We start from the raw sequence: 22,150 nt of genomic DNA on the forward strand, positions 1-22,150 counted from the left end.
GTAAAGAAGGACAGTTGTCCTCTGTCTTCTACACAGTCACGTGGTTTGTATATGTCTAATACTCATACTCACAAATCATAAACATGCAAATAATAATATAAATAAAAATGATTAAGTAAAATACATTGTGAGATCTTTTTAAAAGATATTTAATAGCTGGATCTAGTGTATTGTCTGTAATTCTAGCTACTCAGTAGGTCCAGGTAGGACATTCATGGCAAGTTTAAAGCCTACCTGGGTAATTTAGTGAGACCCTGTTTAAAAATAGAAATTAAGAAAAGGGCTGGGGGGAAGGGGTATAACATTTGAAGTGTAAATGAAGAATCTATTCAATTTAAAAAAAATGAAAGGGCTGGGAATATAATGGTAGAACACTTGTTAAACATACCTACTACCGGTAAAAAAAAGAAAAAGTAAAAAGCAATAATCAAAGCTATACATTTAACCTTTAAATCTTATTTTTAAAAATATGACAAGTAGATACATTTCATGAAAATTGTGATATATGCCAAATTTAATTAATCTACCAATATAGAATGGGTATGATTCTTGGTGATTCATGTGATCCTTGACAGTGGATCAGAGTAGTAGTGAAGTGGGTCAAGGAGATGAACTGTTCTTTAAATTTTAGTTAAACTAAAAGCAAACAAAATATAGGACAAATGTGCAAACTATTATTTCAGCTTGATAAAAGAGGAAATGAAAAGTCAGTAATTATGGATCTTTCCTGCTTCCTAATGTTACTAGGCTTTTTGCTGAAGTTTCTCTCTCTCTCAGATGTTAGAGTAGAAAAGACAAATCTCAAAAATTTTATAGTTACTTCAAATTAAATTTGTATGAAATGGTTTAACTTATGAGTAATTAGCCACTTGAACTTGCTGAGTGCTGAAAGGATAGCTATTATTAACATTACCTTTCGTGAATTATTGTTATAGCTGAAATTGAATGCATTTATTTTTAGTGGAATTGTTAGTTTGGAGGTTTTGTTAGTTGTTATTTTTGTTGCGGAGGAGCTTCAGATCAAACCTAGGACCTTGAACTGGGAAAAAAGAGAAACCAGAATGTTTATAAGTAACCTAACCTTGGCATGCTTGAGTTACATTTTAAAGTTGTCACAGTAATATTTTCTCACAGTAATATTTTGCTTCTTAGGTTATTGAATTAGTTCAGAAATATGGACCAAAAAGGTGGTCTTTAATTGCAAAACATTTAAAAGGAAGAATAGGCAAGCAGTGCAGAGAAAGATGGCACAATCACCTGAACCCCGAAGTAAAGAAGTCGTCTTGGACAGAAGAAGAAGACAGGATCATATACGAAGCACACAAGAGGCTGGGGAACCGTTGGGCCGAGATTGCTAAGTTACTTCCTGGAAGGTGCTTACATGAATAAGTTTCTGTGCTTCAACATGACCTTTACTACCTTACTGTTGAATATGTTTTCAAGTACCCCTTTTCTTTTATTTGTAATTCAAGTTTAGACTGCAGTGTGAGCAACCATTTGGGTCCATTTGTAATTTTGTGGTAAAGAATATGATTAGTTTGTACAATAAAATCTTAAAACCTTTAAGATATGTAAACATTTCATCTGTTCCACAAGTTATGTTTATGTGTATTGCCAGTAAAGCAGAGCCTTGTACAAACTGGTGGAGTGAAATCTAAATTAGAGATCTCTTTCATATACTGCGCATAAGACTAGGGGACTGAAACACACGGACTGAAGTAAATCTTGTGAATGTATGTTATAGAAATTTAGTTCTTAATTATGGTATCCTTTAAGCTGTGGGAGTAGAATGTAAAAGTCCATGTAACTGAAGTATAGCATTTTCCTCCTAGGCGGTGATGTACTAAGTACATCTCCTCAGTACTGTTCAGATACTTCCAGACAGTCACTAGGACTGCACACTGACCGTATCTTAGGTGACTTCATATCTCACTCAGCATGTATGTCCTCGTTCTTCACAGCTGTAATCTCTGTGTAGTACTTCATAGTGGCTAATATGCTCTTATATGCATTCCTTCTTAATCTTTGTACTTCAGAAATATGTAAAGGAAGCAGTAATGTCTTTGTTTCATAGGAAATTAAGATGCAGTATTTTCTTTTGTCCAGGTTACTATCCCTGGTCTGTGAACTTCTGATATATTCAGTATTTTATGCACCTTTTTTACTCTGTAGAACCTAGCTTAGTGCTTTAACAGAGTGGGTTTTTAGTAAGTTTATATTTTATGCAGAGTGGAATTTATACTATAAATAGCTCTAGGTTCATCTTGATAAAGAGAACCTTGGGTAAAAAGGGAGCTGATGAACTCATTTTCTAAAAATATAATATTCTGAGAAATAGTTAAGAAAACTTGAAATCTATAATTTGTATTTTTCTTTTTTTTTCCTTTCTGTTTTTTCTTAATGGAACTGAGGATTACCCTAGGGCTTCACTCATAGACCACTAGACAAGCATTTTACCCATGAACTATATTTCTAGCTTGATTTTTTTTTTTTTGATAGTTTTTTTTTTTTCCTTTTCCTGTTGCAAAGCCTTTGTACTTGGTACAAAGTACTTTGTACTTTTATTCAGAGGCTCTTCCTTCTGTTTTTGTTTTTTGTTTTTCGAGACAGGGTTTCTCTGTATAGCCCTGGCTGTCCTGGAACTCACTCTGTAGATCAGGCTGGCCATGAACTCAGAAATCCGCCTGCCTCTGCCTCCCGAGTGCTGGGATTACAGGCGTGCGCCACCACTGCCCAGCTCTGTTTTTGTTTTTGAGACAGGCTCTTACTATGTTGTCCAGGCTAGCCTTGAATTCCCTCATCTGTTACCTTCAGGCTGATGATCCTACGCCTGCCTTTTTTCCTGTTGTACTGCCAGTTCATCTCCTCTTTGAGTTCATCTCCTCATCTCCTCCATCTCGTGCTTCACTGTCATGTCACTAGAGATCTTCCTGGTCTACGTAACCAGACTTAACCCATGTATTCACTTTTCATCCTCCTAGTTATCCACACTGCAATGATAGTCTTATTTATTCTTGTCTTTCTTCTCCGTTGCCACGCTTTCAGTGAGAATTTAACCTCTGTGACACCAGGGACCTTCTAAATACTCAATTTTATGAGTTGTAAAATACATATCTTATATATTTTGTACAAGTTAGTGCTAAAACTTGTAGAATTCCTTTCCCTTTTTAAAGTTATATGCTTTCATTTCTCAGGACTGATAATTCTATCAAAAATCACTGGAATTCTACCATGCGAAGAAAAGTGGAGCAGGAGGGCTACTTACAAGACGGAATAAAATCAGAGCGATCTTCATCAAAACTTCAACACAAACCTTGTGCGACTATGGACCATTTGCAAACCCAGAATCAGTTTTACATTCCTGTTCAGGCACATATTTTTAATATCTTTATTTATTTTTAATTTCTTTAGTTGCTATATGGGAACTGTTTTTTTTCTTTTTAGGACAAGTAAAATTTGTTTTGGGGAGTGACACAGATAGACATTTAAATTTCTAAACTGAAAAAGTAAGCCATAGTTTTGACAAATATTCTAGTACAAATTTCACGTGAAAGTTTCCTTCTGTATGTGATTTTCACATTGAGAAATGTAGTGTATGCATATAACAGTACTCTTTAATTCATTGCTGTCATGGTTCAATGGATATAAAGATGTGCTTTAACATCTATGTAATTTCTCCTCAAACATTGTTCTGTGTAATTGTAGTATTGCCTATTTCACAGGCGTGCACAGAACAGTGTAAAAGAGAAATAGTAAGACAGTCATTTGGGTAACAGTGAATATTTGATCTTTGATCTTGTTACACTTTGCTCTTTACTTGAGTGATTTGGCCTTCATTTAGACAGATTCATTAGAGGTTACCCAAGTTCAAACTTGGGGAGCTCTGTTTTGCCCCCTATAACACACATTTACCCACCTGTAAGAAATTTGTTTAGTAATCTTCATAAGTCTTGCTTTCCCCTGTCCATATATGTATTTATAATAAACAGTTCTTTTCACAGAAAATGTAAAAGACTGTTAGGACCAAGTAGTGTCTCACAAAAGATAGACTTGGGCACAGTGTTAAAATGTCTGCTTCCTGAACTTCAGGTTTTACTTCATTCTACTTTTTATGAACATTACTAAGTTCTTTTAGACTTACTTTTAAAAGAAACAAAGTAGTGACATCTTAATTTATAAATAGAAAAACATGGAACAATAAGTGTAGTTAACTGCTGACACTTGACCTTAAAATTTTTAATGTTTTGTTTTTTAAACCTTTTCTTTAGGCTTTTAGATTTCAATAGTGTAAAGAGCAAGGTTTTACTTCTTTCTTAGAAAAATACCATTTAAAGTTTTTTTAACTTACAGAAAGATAATTTTTTAAATTTAAATGTTAAATAAACTATTAAGAAGATATTCTAATTTTTCTTAAGTGTGACATGAAGAAAAAATATGTTGGTTTGAAATACCGTGACAGATTTTCATTGAAAATTTTGAGAAAAATAAGTTTCTAATCTATTGGAGCTACCACATTGAGTGATAAGTAATCCTAATTGAGTATTGTCAAAGCTAACCTCTAGGGTAGAGCTCAGATGTAATGATTTTGCATTAGATGATGATTTCGGCCATTATAGAAAGTAGACAGATTATACTTACTTATATTTGATTGCCAGATATTTTTTACAAACATATTTTATTAGTGCCCCTCCATTCAAATGAACTTTACAATGTTTATTACCAATGTTTTAGAAATGAGGCGGTGATACTTAGTGTGTTGTCAGAGTGTCTGTTAAGACTAAGCACATGACTCTGGGTGGTTTCTACCTGAGTAATAGAAAAAGCCCTCTTTTTTTCTTAGAGATTGATATTAGGTAGTGTAAGAGAATGAACACAATTTATTGTCTTCTGTAGGCACTAGGGCAATCTCAAAAACTGACTTTTAAAAATATATGGTAGATGATGTTTAACAGATTGGCTAATACAACCAGGATTAGAATCCAGGTGTGGTGATATATACCTGTAATTTCAGCACTGGGGAGGTTGAGGTAGGAGGATCAGAAATTTGAGACCGGTCTCAGCTATATAGTTAGCTCCTGGTTGCTTGGGCTTCAAAACAAAAACCCTGTCTCATGAAATTGAAAGACAAAAATACATATCTAAATGTAGGTTATTTCCTATACTTAAATGGTTTTATCAGTAGATTCTAAGGATAGGTGATACAATTATTAAATAAAAAACTATTGTAGTTATGAGTTTTCAAGGTTGCTAGGCAATATTCAGTTTCTAGGTTTTTGTTGTTGGTTTTTTGTTTTTCTGAGACAGGAGCTGAACATCTAGCCTTGAGATTTTATAGAGGTCTGTCTGCCTCTTAAGCGTTAAAGGCATGTGCCACCCCTCCCTGTGTTCCACTTTTAATGGACTTTTTATCACAAGCTTTCTTGGCATCAGATTTTTTAAAAATGTATAACCTCTAACAGTAATACTCTGCTTCTTTTTTTCAGATCCCTGGTTATCAGTATGTGTCACCTGATGGCAATTGTGTTGAACATGTTCAGACATCTGCCTTCATTCAGGTGAGGTTAATTTGTATCAGAACCACAAAGGAAGCGTGTAATCATGCACTGCTTACCTGTAATTCCAGTTTTTGAGCTGAGGCAGGAGGATTGCCACAGTTCAAGACAAGCAGAGCTACATAGCAAGTGTCAGTCTAGTCAGGGCTACAGAATAAAAAGCAAAAGCAACCAAAATCAAATGAAATGAAAAATAGGAATCCTGGTGATAATGTACAGACCTGTGATCCCAGCACTTGGGAAAATGGGGCAGGAAGATGCTGTGCTCTTCCTGCCACTAAAAAAACCTCAAAGCATTTAACATATTTTTAGAAGTTGAATAGTACTCATTTCCTTATCAAACTAGGATAAAGAACATTGCTGAGGGTTTTTGTGTGTTGCCTTTTTAATTTTTTTTTACTTTATTATACAACTAAAGGAAAATGTATAAATGGATTTGAAAAATAAAAACCATAAAACTATGAGCTGATTAGCAGCACTGGTGTGGCAGTTTGTTCAGTTTTATAGCTTCAATCATGCAAACAGTTCCTGAACTGTATAAAACACATACAATGCATTTATCTAAAATATTCGAGAAGTACATTTTTGATACATAGTTAATGCAATATGTTTTTAGGTTCCCCTCTGTTGTTCATTTGTAATAGTATTGTGTAGCCCAATCTGGCCTTGAAGTTGATATGTAGCCAAGGATACTCTTAAACTTGCTGTCTTCCTGTTTGCACCTTCCTAGTTTAGGGATTACAGGTGTATGCCACCATGCTGCATGGTTTTAGGTGATGCTGGAGACTTGTCTGGGGCTTCTGGCATACCAGACAAATTACTAACTGAACTATATCCTTACCTCTGTTTTTTTGTCTTTTTCTTTTTGCTTTGTTGAGATAGAGCTTTAAACTTGAAACCCTTCTTTCTTTGTGCTTCCAGAGTGAGGGAATGGCAAGTGTGCACTGCCATGCCTGAAATAATGTCTGCCCCTCTGCTGCCCCCGTACATTTAAATTTTCCAAGTTTTCTTTTAGAAAGTTGAGAATATTTACAAGTACCCTTTTAGATTCCAGAGGAATTGTGATATAGTAATTCAGTAGCATTAAGAGGTTAGTGACATTTAGATTTAGTATTATTAAGCTTTTTTATAAGCTGCATAGAAGAAAATAAAAATGAAAACACTATCTTAAAGCAGTTGTGATGGTGCTTGTTTTTCTTTTATTTAACTTATTTTAGCAACCCTTTGTTGATGAAGATCCTGATAAAGAAAAAAAAATAAAGGAGCTCGAGTTGCTTCTTATGTCAGCTGAGAATGAAGTTAGAAGAAAGAGGCTTCCGTCTGTAAGGAACGAGCTTATATGTGTGCATTTGATTATTGGAGTCCCTCACATGGATGCTCTCATACTTTTCAGTAGCTGTAGAGTACATTTTCCCATTAAATTTGCAGTTTTGATGTTGCTTGATTATGACTTACATCTCTTCCAGCATGTTTTACACTGCTCTATATTAGGATACTTTTTTTCTAAAAAAAATGTTTCTTAAATCATAAATGACAGAGTAAAATCTTTAATTTGTATTTTTGAGTGTGTGTTATTAGGCTTTTAAAACTTGATATTACATGTAATGATGGATTAAATTGAAAAACTTGTAAAATACATATATATAGAGAGAAGCTCTAAATTTTCTTTTTTGAAAAATTGTCTTTCACTTTGTTTAGGATATGATAACTAATAGCAGAAAGGAACATTTTTATATTCTCTAAGGAACTTTTTTAAAATAAGGTTGATATGGATGTCTTTGATTTAGTCAGTCAGAATAACTAGGAGTATTAAATTACAATAAATGATATAATTTCTAGTAGAATTCAGCAGGTTATGCTAGATGAATTAGAGAAAAAAAGATGTGCATTTATACTTAGATAAGAATTTCAGAAGTTTAAACTGATATCTGGAGTCTTTATCTTTAGAGATGGGTTTTCTTAGACTGGACCTACAGCTTAGTGGCAGAGCATTTGTCTAATATACATTTGATCTTGGGTTCAGTCTTAGCACTGAGAAAAGTTGCTTCTCCCCTTCTTGACTTGAGACTTAATGAGACGGCAAAAATGTTGAGAGTTATGGGAACTCAGATAGCATCACTGAGAGAATAAACTGACAGCTTCTATTAATATCATGAAACAACTGATATTATCTTACATGATTTAAGAGGGTATTTAAATGACATGTCATAATAATAATTATTATAGGTGAGGTTTTACTATAAGAAAGGCAATTTTTGTTTTGAAACTATAATCCATCAATAAATAATAAGATTGCAAATGTGCATATTTTAATGATAATTTTAGCTTTGTTAAGGAAATGATAAATAGTCCTTATTTGTAGATGGCTGTCTTAGTCAGGGTTTCTATTCCTGCACAAACATCATGACCAAGAAGCAAGTTGGGGAGGAAAGAGTTTATTCAGCTTACACTTCCACGTTGCAGTTCATCACTAAAGGAAGTCAGGACCGGGACTCAAGCAGGTCAGGAAGCAAGAGCTGATGCAGAGGCCACGGAGGGATGTTTCTTACTGGCTTGTTTCCCCTGGCTTGCTCAGCTAGCTTTCTTATAGAACCCAAGAGCACCAGCCCAGGGATGGCACCACCCACAAGGGGCCCTCTTCCCTTGATCACTAATTGAGAAAATGCCCCACAGCTGGATCTCATGGAGGCACTTCCCCAACTGAAGCTCCTGTCTCTGTGATAATTCCAGCCTGTGTCAAGTTGGCACACAAACCCAGCCAGTACAATGACTATGTCATATTTAAGACATTTTGGAAATTTTTGGATTGGGATGTAGCTCAGTGGTAGGAGCCTATTCCTATGTTTGAGGCCTTGGGCTTTGTCCTCAAGTGTTTCAAAACAAAAACAAAACAACAACAAAAAAATCACATTTTTTAAAATTAAAAATGTTACTTTTTTCATTTCATTTTATGTGAATGGGTATTTTTTCTGCACATAGGTCTGTGTACTGCATATATGAGGTGCCTGAGGAGGCCAGAAGAAGGTCTCTCAGATCCCCTGAAACTGCCATGTGGGTGCTGGGAATCAAAGCCAGGCCCTAGAAGCGGGCTTTAATTGTTCTTAACTGCTGAGCCATCTCTCCAGGATGATTTGTTTTTTTAAAAAATAATAGTGTTGGAGACATGTTAGGAGGGTGTGAGGGATACAGAAGGGGAATAGCAGGTGGAAATGATCAGGGTACATTGTAAACATGTATGAAGTTATCAAAGAATAAATATTTTAAAACTAATAACAGTACCATACCTCAGGATGCAATATCTCTCTCTCATTTAATAACAAAAACATACTAGCTTAAGTAGTTCACATTTTGTATTAAAAGGGAGAAATTTGCTGACTTCTTTTTAAAACTTGCTATCAAAGTGTGGCTAAATGAGCTACTTTAAATCCTAGAGGGATTACTTTAGCCCATAGTATAGACTTCATACAAATTTATTTATTTTTAAACAGATGTATGATAATAGCTACTATTTTACTGAATTCTATTATGCTGTACTTAGCTATTTCATGTGTATTCTTGATGATTCTCATAATTAATTAGTTAAAAGTAGATGGAATTCATTAGAGATTAAGATTAGGTCTGCATATATGCATGCTGTGGTTTTTCTGTTCCGCCCAGTGGCTTCCTTCTTTGGTTATTTATTTATTTATTTATTTAATGTGTATGGGTATTTTGCCTGCATGTGTGTCTGTGCGTCCTGTGTGTGCAGTGCCCATGGAGGTCAGAAGAGAGTGTAAGGGTAAGGTCCTTGGAAACTGGAGGTGTAGATGGTTTTGAGCTCACATGTGAGTGCTGTGAACTGAACCTTGAGTCCTCTGGAACAGCAGCAAATACTCTTGCCCACAGAGCCATCTCTCCAGTCTTGATTTTTTTTAAACAGTAGAAACCATTTATTGAGTTATTTATTTAAAATGGGCAGTATGTTCTTAAGAATATTGTTGCTACTAGCTATATTTAATTTAAAATATAATTTAAAATTCCTCATGTGCACCAACCTCATTTTGCACATATGACTGCTGGCTCCCATACTCATTTGCTAAAGATAAAGAATGCTTTTCATGCCGGGCGGTGGTGGCGCACGCCTGTAATCCCAGCACTTGGGAGGCAGAGGCAGGCGGATTTCTGAGTTCGAGGCCAGCCTGGTCTGCAGAGTGAGTTCCAGGACAGCCAGGGCTACACAGAGAAACCCTGTCTTGGAAAAACCAAATCCAAAAAAAAAAAAAAAAAAACCCCAAAAAGAATGCTTTTCATATTTCAGAAAGTTCTATTGAATAGTGCAATACAGGTTACAAGTTACCTTTTCTTCATGAGTCTTCAAGATCTCATTATTATAAGAGCAGGAAACAAGGCTTCCAAGATAAGTAAAATAAATGCCTTGGTCATATTTCTAAAGAGAGAAAGAAAACTAGTATAGCTCCTGATATCAGAGTATTTAATCTGCAGTGAGAACAGAGATGAGGAATAGAATATGGTAGGACAAAATAAGTCACTTAGTTTTATAAGAATTGAGGAGAAATAGGTACTTTAGATTCACAGTTGGGATATGTTCTTGGAAGAAGTTCTATTTGAATTTAGTTGAAACTCAGGATGATTATATATTAGCAAGATAGATGAATTAAGGCACCATTATAAATAGAAAAGATGAAAGTATATTGTCAGTCATGTGGCACACTTCTTAATAGTTTGTCTCTTAAATCTAGACTAGCACTTTTTGTGGATGGTGGGTTAGGGAATGTTGTAGATAAAGAAAACAACAGTATGTGAAGAGATTCTCCAGGGTGAAAGGACACCATTCATCAGGGAGTTGGAAATGCTTGGTATGCTCATAGAGGGAGAGTTGTAGTGAATTGTGGGATGAAGTTTGTGAGAAAGTGAGGCCAGGTGTTAGGTCTTTGTTAAGTGCTAATCTTATTGATGGTGACTTTATAGTTAAAATTTATTTAGGAAAAGGAAATCTAGCCAAGGTATGAGATTTAGTGGAAACAAATTATATACTAATATTGAAGAAAGGCTGTATTTGGGTACTATATATTTTTAACTAAAATGATATAAAGTATGTTATTGAAATTTTTCATTTAAAATCTAAATTTTATGCCTATATTGAGAATGGCAAATAATACTCAAATTTCTTTTGTACTTTTAGCAACCTGGAAGCTTTTCTAGCTGGTCTGGTAGTTTCCTCATGGATGATAGTATGTCTAACACACTGAATAATCTTGAGGAAAACACTACTGAGTTTTATAGTATGGATGAAAATCAGACTGTTTCTGCTCAGCAGAATTCACCCACAAAGTTTCTAGCTGTAGAAGCGAATGCTGTGCTGTCTTCTCTACAGACCATCCCAGAATTTGCAGAAACTCTAGAACTTATTGAATCGGTAAGTTTGAAATTATGAAATTAATTATGTAATCTTGTGTAGAAGCTTAATTTAAATATTTAATAAACCTTTACCAACTTAAATGTTTAGCATTGCCTAATTTTGATCTTTTTGTAGAGGTTTCTGGCAAAAAAATTAAGTTTAAGTTGTTAAGTATGTGTCTTAAAAAGATGTTTTTACAATTAAAAACAATTCATTGTTTATTAGATGAATTACACAAATATACTAGAATGTTTGAAACTAGGTAAAGTATAAAAAGGAAAATTAAAATCCCCTTTACATTTAGACTTGATCATTTGATGTATAAACACACATATATAATTCATGTTATATTTTTATCTTTTACTTTTAAGTTTGTCTTTGATTTCTCAGTATACATATAATTTTTGAGCAAGGTCTAATTGAATCTCTCTGTCTGGCCTGAAACTCACTAGGAGACCAGGCTGGCTTTGAACTTACAGAAATCTGTCTGCTTCTGTTTTCTGAGGGCTGGGATTAAAGTGTGTGCTACCATGCCTGGATCTTAAATATGTTTTTTAAACATGAATTTTAGATGCTTTATAGTATTCCACCATATGACTGAAAGGCAGTTTATTTACTGAATGCATTATTGTAATTGTGCATTTGTAATTGTGTTTAGAGGGTATCCAGATTTTCAGTGTCACCAATAACAAGTAATATTAATATGCTTTGTTGAATCATGACCATTATGTACTTGGCTGAATTGAAATTCTAAATCAAAGTATATGTTCCATACATATTACCAAATGTTTATGTAGAGTTTCATAGTATTTTCCTGTTAAATAGAATAGTTTTATGATAAATTAATTTTTAATAATAGCCTAAAATAATCTGCTCTTTTTATATAAAATATTCTGACAAAAAACTTCAGCTACTACATTAGATGAAACATTATCTTGGTATTATAAAAAGTTGTAATATTTTCTTCTAAGGTGGTCATGCTTAATTAAAGAAAGATGTTTAGACAAAGCTTGTTTTTACTGGTTAAAAATGAGTAAATAACTTGTTAAAAATTATCATCATGTGTTCAGATCATACTAAACTGTTACAGCTTAACTTTAGTTAAGATTTCATTTTTTTGTAGGATCCTGTAGCGTGGAGTGATGTTACCAGTTTTGATCTTTCTGATGCTGCTGCTTCTCCTGTCAAGTCTACTCCAGTTAAATTGATGAGAATTCAACATAATGAAGGAGCCATGGAATGTCAGTTCAACGTCAGTCTTGTACTTGAAGGGAAAAAGAACAGTTGTAATGGTGGAGACAGTGAAGCTAATCCTTTAACGTCCCCAAATGTGGTCAAGTTTAGTACTCCACCAACTATCCTCAGAAAGAAGAAAAGAATGCGAGTGGCTCAGTCTGCAGGCAGTGAGCTTGGTGAAGGTTCACTCAGCGAAGGCAGTAATGCAGCACTAAAACACACACCAGTGAAAACACTACCATTTTCTCCTTCCCAGGTACTAGTGTTTTGTTTGCCAATGTTGACAAGCTACACTAAATTAGATCTTTAGTGTCTTTAGAAGCTACTGGCTGTTTTGTTAATGCAAAAATAGATATGTTTAATTGTATGCATGAGAATTGGTAAACCCAGAAAGTATCTCACAAAGGGTAATGTTTGCATCTTAGCACCATAGAATTTCAAGAGTTAAAAGGGAAGTTGTCTTTGTCATATAATCTTATTTCTTGGTAAGATTGAGGAAACTGGCCCCTAAAAAGTAAAATGATTTATTTGCCCAAAGGTCTCTAATGCAGAGCTGAGACTAAGATCCAGTATGACTCTTTGATTCTTGATTATTCAGCATATATTCCTGATATGATGTAAAGAGACCTTATCTACATACAGCAATTTAGGTTTTCATTTATATGTTAATTTTCCCCTTTTACATTCTTTGGAAGAAATGAAGACAGCAGTTTACTCTAAGAATCTCAGGTTTTGATGTCCAAGACCACGTGCTTTACTCTTTAGTGATGTTCCAAGGAGCAGATGTATAATTAGGATTATTTTTTATTGGGCACTTGTTATATTCCAGGCTGTGTGTCTCTTCTTACAGCATCTCCGGTTAATCTTTCAAATGACATTGGAAGCCAAAGGGAATAAGTTTTGAAATGCAGCAACTGTTTGTTGAAAGTGTATCTTAATTTCTTTCCTGTTGCTGAGATAAAGTATCCTGACAAGCAATGTAAGGGTGGGATAGAGTTATTTTAGCCCCCAGTTCTAGTGTTGTGGAAGTCACAGTGGTGGAGTTTGAGATAGAGCCAGAAGAAAGCTTCGAATGCATGTGTGAATGTGTGCTGCTGTGCCACCCAGCCTCGTTTCTGAGACCACCTGGAGTCTGCAACTGGGGGGTGGTTCCTCCACTTTTGGGCCAGGTTTTGCCATTTCGCTTAGCGCAATTAAGGGCCTCACAAGCTTGTACAAGCCCATTTCCCAGATGATTGTAAGTTTTGTCAAGTTGACAGCATTAATCATCACATAGATGTTAAGTTTTTTGAGAGAAGTAGGGAGTGTAAGAGTCAAATATGGAGAATTCTGGAATATTATTGAAGGTATGTTTTAAGGTTGAGAAGATAATAGGCTATGGTAGTACATAGCTACTGTGATCTGGAAATGTTTGAGGTAATACAATTTGCATGGTCTAGAATGTGAATGGTATATTTATCCTTCTTCTAGCTCTCAAAGTTCAGAATTATCCCAGGGAAGAGGAAGTTTTCCATTTCCAGGGCTTTGTATGTTAGTAATTTTTACTGAAGTCAAGTCTATCTAGAAATCAAGTAGATGGTACTTGTATCCCATGACATTTGGATTTTATCCTGTAGAAAGTATGATATTTAATTCTAGGTGAGGAGATTCAAATATTAAGAGACAAGAGTGATAGAGCTTGAGTAGATTGCACTTATAGGTGCCAATTTCTACTTTCTCATATTACTAATGCTAGTCTGCTAGCTACAAAAGTAAATTATGATGTCATAGTTGTATGAAATGAGTTAAGTCTCATGTGTTGTCTGCTTAAAGTATCTGTGCTGTCTTCTAGACGGAAGTTGGCCTGGCAGTTAACTTTCATTAAATAAGCAAAGCAGGTCTTTACAGGGTACATGCCATGCCCAGTCTGTTAGTCTAGACTGAGTTCAAGATACTCTCAGAGAAGAATACACTTGGTATTATTCACAGTTAATTTTTCAGTTACTCTTGTATAAGACTGGTAGATAACTGTTATAACAACTATATATGTAGATCAGTACTTGATGGCATACTGCTTTACATTTTTGTGCTGTTATAAAGCATGACCACTTGTGAGACATGTTTCTTAAGTGTTTATCATGTGCTGATCTGTTCATAGCGCTGGGAGGCAGCAGTGAACAGGACAGAAATTCTGCCTTTATGAAACTTAATTTACAAGAAGTAGTATGTAATCTAATATTACTGAAAGTCTTTTCCTAAAATAATAGGAAGTCTTAGCAGTTTGCTATTTATACAGGAACGTTGTTGTTCTAAAAATAGTCTGAATTCTCTTCCTTGTTTAGTTTTTTAACACATGTCCTGGAAATGAACAGCTTAATATAGAAAACCCTTCCTTTACATCAACCCCAATTTGTGGGCAGAAAGTTCTCATTACAACTCCTCTCCAGAAGGAAGCAACCCCCAAAGATCAAAAAGAAAATGTAGGGTAAGTCTGTATTAAATAATTACATTAGGGAAAACAGGAAGCATCTCAGAAGTATGCCAGCATTTTATTCAAATGAATGGTGTATTCATAATCTTTAGGTCTATAGGATTTAGAAGTTTGTTATTATTGTTTTTAAAGTCACATCCTCTTGTTTCTGTAGAATACTGGAAACTGGCTAAATTTAGCATAAAAGTTTTATTGCAAGCAAAATATTCTTGGTATTTTTCTTCTTTAAAATTATTTGAATATGGGGGCTGGAAAGATGGCTCGGTGGTTAAGAGCACCAACTGCTCTTCCGAAGGTCTTGAGTTCAAATCCCAGCAACCACATGGTGGCTCACAACCATCCATAACAAGATCTGATGCCCTCTTCTGGAGTGTCTGAAGACAGCTACAGTGTACTTACTTATAATAAATAAAAATCTTTAAAAATTTTTTATTTGAATATAACCAACTTTAGGCAACCATACTTTAGATAGTTCTGTGATGCATTAAACCTATATATCTATATAAAAATGTAGCTTATGTTATATGGCTTTGCTTTTGTTAACATACATGAACTCACATTGTGACAATAATACAAATATCTGGATGGTTGACTAGGTTTAGAACACCTACTATTAGAAGATCTATATTGGGTACCACACCAAGAACTCCTACTCCTTTTAAGAATGCACTTGCTGCTCAGGAAAAGAAATACGGACCTCTTAAAATTGTGGTATGTATACTCTTTATTTTGAAGCACTTTCCTAGTTTTAATAAAAACTGTTTTTTACCATTTTGAATTTTTTAGTATTAAAAAAGTGTTCATTGAAACTGAAACATTTTATTTCTTAATTTATGAATATGAATTTGTGTTAATCTTCCTTGGTCTTTAAATAACCCTTTGCTTGGTTTATTTTAAATTTTTATGTTCTCATGTTAACTAGAAGAAAACAATTTTTAGTGGCATGCTTAATGTTAAAACATGTATGTAGCCGGGCGGTGGTGGCGCATGCCTTTAATTCCAGCACTTGTGAGGCAGAGGCAGGCAGATTTCTGAGTTCAAGGCCAGCCTGGTTTACAGAATGAGTTTCAGGACAACTAGGGCTACACAGAGAAACCCTGTCTCAAAAAACCAAACCAAATCAAAACAAAACAAAACAAAACAAAACAAAAAACCCCAACAAACCATGTATGTCGTAGTTTAGTAGTTTCACTGCAGTGGAATTAATATTTTGATATATCTAATCTCGTGAATAATGTTGCTTAGGAAACTAATGGGTCAGGGAATCTTCTTGAAGTTCAGTTTTTTTCTTCTATGTACAAGTTATTAAATATGTCCCAGTTTGTTTGTTTTTATTTTTATTGTGAAGCTGAAAGAGACAATACAAATAAAGGGGCTTGTCTCTAGTTGCAATGTAGTGAGTGCTTAGTTGTTACTAATATTATTCCTGTAGCTGTGGTAACAATAGTTTACAAATTAATACATATGTGAAATGTTGTAGTTATTTGTGTTCTCATAAATATTGTTACCTTTAAAGTGCCTCAGAAAAGACCAGAACATTCTAGACATGCAAATTTTTATAAATTTATTAGAAATAAAAATGCGACTTAAATTTGGTTTCTTCATTGGTGATTTAAACTTCCATTTTCTTTTTAGTAATTTTAGTGGGGGGGGGAGTCATTAATATTTTTAAGTAATTTTTGCTATAAACTGATTAATAATTTAAATATCTATAGCAAGTAGAGATAATTTTGTAAAAGTATAAAAGTTAAAAAAACAAAAACAAAAAACCCCAGCTATTTATTGTACTTGAGTGAGTGCATGCCAGGGTGTTCTGAAGAGGGCAGAGGACAGATTTGGGGATAATTTTCTCCTTCCATCATGGACTCTAGGAGAGAACTTGGGGTTGTCAGGGTTTGGTGTCTTACTAGGCCAAAGGACCGGTTTTATTTATATAGGGTGGGGGGGGGGGTGACAATGAAATTTCTGGCAATTGCCTTTTAAAACCTTTTAAAAATAATTTAGTCCCAGCCGCTTGCCTTTTTGGAAGAAGACATTCGAGAAGTTTTAAAAGAAGAAACTGGAACAGATATATTCCTCAAGGAGGAAGATGAACCTGCTTACAAAAGCTGCAAACAAGAGGTGATCTTGAGTATTATGTATGCATTTCTTTTCACAGTTAGTTGGAGGTGGGTCTTTATGTAACTTTGGCTGTCCTCAAACTCCAAACCTCCTCCTCCACTTTCTGAGAACCATGTGCCTTTCTATGTTGGCTCTTCCAGTACTCTTGATAGTCGGTGTTTATCATGTCTGAGAGACTTGGCTATAATGTTACCTTGTAAATTATTTTCCTTAGCACTCTGCATCTGTGAAGAAAGTCAGAAAATCACTAGCCTTAGAGAGCTGGGACAAAGAAGAACCAGGCACTCAGCTACTAACTGAAGACATTTCAGACATGCAGGTTTGTAAAGAACTCATCCATGTTTTTAGATGGCTATCTAAGTCATGGTTGTTCTTGTTTCATATGGATTGCTTCCCAGATCATTTAAAAGAGAGTCACAGATAGTTCAGGATTATTTTGCCTAGTTCAGAGAAGAATATATTATCTATGAAGAATACATTATTTTTTTAAATTTGTTTCATTTTGAGAGAAGTTAGCTTTTTGTATGATGTCAAAAGAGGTTCACAAAACTTTAAGTTTTAGTATTTTATGAAATTACCAGATATTACTATAGCATTAGAAATTTATGTAATTACCAAGATATTACTATAGAAGTAGACATTTATTTTATGTAATCAGTGAGATGTTATTAAAGTGCCAAATGCTTCCTGGGAGGAAAGTGATCAGGGCTTCCATTACCAATACTCAGTAGTCTCTTGTCTCTGGTTTTGAATTAGTTATTTTCCTCTTTCTTTTTTCTCTTAGTCAGAGAATATTCTTACAACATCTTTATTAATGATACCATTATTGGAAATACATGACAATAGGTGCAACTTGACTCCTGAAAAACAAGATATAAATTCAGCCAACAAAACATATACACTTACTAAAAAGAGACCAAACCCTAACACTTGTAAAGCTGTCAAATTGGAAAAGAGTCTTCAGGTATGGAATCATAAGTTTCTTTAGTGAGTTTTGCTGTTGTTTAGTCAACAATCACTTTAAACTTACTGATCACAAGTTATACTTTTTATTTTAAAGTACAATAAAAAAATGATTATTTTGTCACTGAAAGCAGGTTTGGGTTTGAGACTCATTCATCAGTGCACATATCATCTATACAATTGGAACTGTAGCCAGAGATTTTTTTTTGGCTATTTTTTTGCTTGTTTTGTTTTGGGGTTTTTGCTCATTTTTGTTGTTGTTTTGAGACAGGATCTCACCCACCATATTATGTAACTGGACTTGAGCTCACAGTCCCGTAGCTTCAGCTTCCTAAATCCTGGGGCACAGACTTTTGACACCATGTCCTTTGGCGATTCCCTAATTGCGTGTGTGTGTGTGTGTGTGTGTGTGTGTGTGTGTGTGTGTGTGTGTGTGTGTGTGTGTGTGTGTCTGTCTGTCTGTCTGTCTGTCTGTCTGTCTGTCTGTCTGTGTGTATGTAGATATTTAAATCTACTTCTGGTACTTCTTCACCTATACAATAAAAATATATAGTTATATTTGTTCTCCTGAATTGGTAAGTAAATTGGAAGCATTTCGGCATGATTTTGTTTGTATAATGACTCTCAATAAACTTTGTGGATTAAAGCTATAAAACAAAAAATGTCCCCCTATTCTTGTGTGTCCAGGAATTAGATGAAAATGAAGGCTGGAAAAATTCTTATCCTGTTATTTTAGGAGTTTTCTCAGAGAGGAAGATTAGAGAAGATTTCTTCTTTATGCCACACTGTCTACAGAGTAAATTCCCTGACATTTAAGCATTCCTTGAAAACATCTTTGGCAATCAGATATAGTAGCTACTTGCCTGTCTTGAGCTATGACTTTCAGAGTATGAGCTCCCACATGCTAGCTAGACAAATAATTAGCTACATCTTCAGCTCTTCTCTTTAAAGTGTTTGCAAAATTAGAGAGCAAAAAGGGATTTTTTTTCCCTATTATTTATTTGATTTGTGGGGAGTTGTTGGTAACAAAACTATTATACTGTCATTATAGGCTAGTGAACAATATACATAATTATAATAATTGCACAAAATTGATCATAAATATTTTAGTATATATTTAAAAATATAGCATTTCATTTTAAAAGATACAATGTTATTAAAACATTTTTTAAGCAATTATAAAATTCCTAGACAAAACAATTGATTTTTAAAAGTCTAGTTGTATGGACTGGCAATGTGGCTTAGTGGATAAAGGTGCTTGCTGCCAATCCTGACGGCCCGAGTTCAGTGTTGCAGCCCACATGGTGGAGTGAGAGGACGAGCTCCTGAAAGTTGTTCTTTGACTTCCACATATGTTGTGTGCCATGATACACACGTACACATGCTCTCTCTCTCTCTCTCTCTCTCTCTCTCTCTCTCTCTCTCTCTCTAATTATGAAGTGTTTTGGGTATTTTACTAATTTTCACATCACTATTGATCTTTCCTTCACAGTCAAATTGTGAATGGGAAACAGTGGTGTACGGGAAGACAGAAGACCAACTTATCATGACTGAGCAAGCGAGAAGATACCTGAGCACCTACACATCTGCCAGCAGCACATCAAGAGCTCTAATACTCTAACTGTTACTACAGCTGATAAAATGCCCTACCCCTTTACTGTATTTTATGCTAAATTAGGTTGCAATGAAATTTGTCTCAATTCTTTTAAAGGTTTTAATACATCCCTAAAATGGTTCACGGTTTTTTCTATATTGAACAGGCAAAAAACTAATAAGCCACTTAAAGTAAGGGGTAGGCAAATTTATTATTTATATTTTTAAGAAATGAGAGTTTAAAATTTGTTTTTAAAGAACAAAATGGGAAAATAAGCATGTTCTTGGGTATTCCAAAGTAAATTCTCACATAATTTCTTTACAGGATATATGTCGCTACTTTCTCAAGGCTGTAGTCTGTTATAAACAAGTTGCATATGTGCGACCTCTGAAAGTCTATATCTAGGAAGCACAGAGGCTTTATGAAGTGCTTTGGCATGTGTGCTGGCTTAGACTACCATTTAGAAAGAAACACAGTGGGAAGGGGTCTCAAGGAAGCTAGAAGTTGCACTACTAATTTTGGTATTTTTCAGAAGCAGTGAAATTAACTACAGTGTTAAGGATATTTATTTGTGCATAGTACTAAAAAAGCATTGAAAATGGGCTTTTACTAGTAAAGAGTCAGTATTTCTTCATAAGTCTCAGAAGAGCTGAGAATTTTGTTGAATGTATTGTACAGTATGTAGGAGCAAGGAAACTTTGTAAATTGGAAAGATGTCTGTTTTTATAACTTATTTTCATTTTTAAAGCTTAAATGTAGATATTTATATATACAGGGTGTCTAGAAGCCAGTGCTGTTTCTTGCCATTACAGCTAACATAGTAAAGAATAACTTTGACTTTCAAGTATGAAATAGTTAAGTTATAGCTGCAAAAAATACAATATCTATACTGTATGTCACATCTACCTAAATATTGCACTATATCCTTTAAATCATGTTGGTTATAAAGTAGTTCTAAAATGTACTAAATAATAATTTAATATTTTCTTTTTAAATTATATTGGAGGGTCATATAAATTAATCTGGTGATTTGTATATGTGTTTTAAATTTTCATTTTGTTTAAAAAAAATATGGTACCTTGCTCCCTAAAACAGTCTGCACTTAGAAGTTTATTGTATTTACTCAATGTTTCAGAAGTAGAAAATATTATTTTATTTATACAAACATTTTGTCCTTTTATAAATGTTTTGTGTTTCCAGGTTTCAACAGTTGCTTCAGTTGCCTGTTTAGGTGTTTGCACTTATTTTATCTCTTTGAAAGAATGTCTTTGCTTATGTGGTAGAGATTTTATGTAATTTTTTTGAGATGTATAATGGTGTGCTGTCAAACTAAACACTGACAGGCAAATAGAATTGTACACTGTAGTTTGAATTATTTATAATTGACACACTCTCTCCCTCTCCACTCCTGAAGTATGCTGCTATAGACAGTAGCAGAATCGGCTTGCTGCTATGAGAGATGGAAAGAGCGACCACCACTTGCACTGTGTGAAAAGATAAGCAAATGATGGCAAGTTCTCAGTTAACTAATGGATTCAACTCTTCCCAAGCAGGTTCTTACAGAGACCAAAACACCACTATGCCTCAAAACCAAACCAAACAGCTTAAGATTTATCTGTTAATAGAAATGGGACTACTGAATATTTTAATGCCTGGTTTTTCAACAGTAGACCTAAAGGGTTTTAAGCTTTAAATCCAATTGTTAGTTTTTGCATACTGTATGTTAGTGAGAAGTAAAGAATATGTGTGGTGGTATTAAGATTATGCCTTCTTGATAACAAATAGGTAAAACAATTTGAATCTTCTTAGCATGTTAAATATGTTTATTTTTTCTAATTAATGAACTTCTCACAGAAATTTTGCTTTGTAAAACCAATGATTGTGGAAAAAATCATACTATATCATTTCAGTTACTTTGGGGTAATGATAGCATATAATTCCTTTTTTAAAAAATGTAGCCTTTAGCTGCATTGGATATAATAATCTCCAGTTGCCAAAGTAAAATATCTCAGACACGCTACATATTTTAAAACATAATTTTTCTTGAGCATTAAGTTAACACAAATGTTAATATATTGTATATAAGCCTGGGCTTATGGGACATAGTACATATTTGGGTTGGTATTGGTTGAATCCTCCAGTTAACCGCTTTGTTGTTTTTTGCAAGATTTGTAATCATAAACATGTTAGGCATCTTAAGTCATCTTTTTTTTACTGTTCATTTATATTCTTCAGTTTTCTGAAGATGCCAGACATACAGGTAGCAGCCATACGTGCATGGAAACTGACTTCACACATACCAATACTGCATTTTGTTGTAAGGCTTTCACATTAATACAGCAATTACATTGATTAAATTGAGTTTTTTAATATATGAAAAGACTTTGAATTGTAAGAATCTTGCAGACAATGTTCAACTCTATTAACATCTGAATAAAAGCATCTGTGTACAAGTTGGTGTGGCGTTGCTCATTGCAGTCCGGCTCTGTGTAACGGATTTGATTGAACCCTGAAGACCGGAGCCCAACATTGAGTTCTTAGAACTCCCTTTACAGGAATTTCATCCATTAATAAATGTGGCCTCTCCATCAACCTTCATGCAGAAACATTTTCAACTTCCTTTTAAATACTTCCATGTAACTTTTATTAACATTGGAAAGAGGAATCTTTTATCTACATCAACCCCCATATGAAATCTGTCATAAATACTGTGCGTACCAGTCACTTTTATCTCTTTGCTTGAATTATTGTACATTGCTTTGAATTTCCTTTTATAGAGATAGCAATAAACTGCCCTGACATTAGAGTGTTATCTG

At 34.3% G+C, this 22,150-nt stretch overlaps 1 protein-coding gene across 5 annotated transcripts in view; it reads left to right on the top strand.

Moving 5' to 3' along the window:
- Positions 1-21,776, top strand: part of Mybl1 (MYB proto-oncogene like 1) — a 35,640-nt gene extending 13,864 nt beyond the window's left edge. For 2 of the 5 annotated variants that reach the window (XM_052175977.1, XM_052175976.1), the window contains exons 5-16: positions 1,153-1,373; positions 3,195-3,369; positions 5,484-5,555; positions 6,770-6,874; positions 10,735-10,968; positions 12,074-12,442; positions 14,508-14,650; positions 15,253-15,367; positions 16,661-16,777; positions 16,992-17,096; positions 17,562-17,741; positions 19,233-21,776. In XM_052175977.1, the coding sequence (XP_052031937.1) occupies positions 1,153-1,373; positions 3,195-3,369; positions 5,484-5,555; positions 6,770-6,874; positions 10,735-10,968; positions 12,074-12,442; positions 14,508-14,650; positions 15,253-15,367; positions 16,661-16,777; positions 16,992-17,096; positions 17,562-17,741; positions 19,233-19,361 (1,965 nt within the window). In that variant the 3' untranslated portion in view covers positions 19,362-21,776. The remainder of the gene's footprint in view (positions 1-1,152; positions 1,374-3,194; positions 3,370-5,483; positions 5,556-6,769; positions 6,875-10,734; positions 10,969-12,073; positions 12,443-14,507; positions 14,651-15,252; positions 15,368-16,660; positions 16,778-16,991; positions 17,097-17,561; positions 17,742-19,232) is intronic. The other 3 variants (XM_052175980.1, XM_052175979.1, XM_052175978.1) reach the window with 2 other exon arrangements.
- Positions 21,777-22,150: the final 374 nt, after the last annotated feature.

This window comes from Apodemus sylvaticus, chromosome 3, assembly GCF_947179515.1.
Source record: "Apodemus sylvaticus chromosome 3, mApoSyl1.1, whole genome shotgun sequence".
Lineage (NCBI taxonomy): Eukaryota > Metazoa > Chordata > Mammalia > Rodentia > Muridae > Apodemus > Apodemus sylvaticus.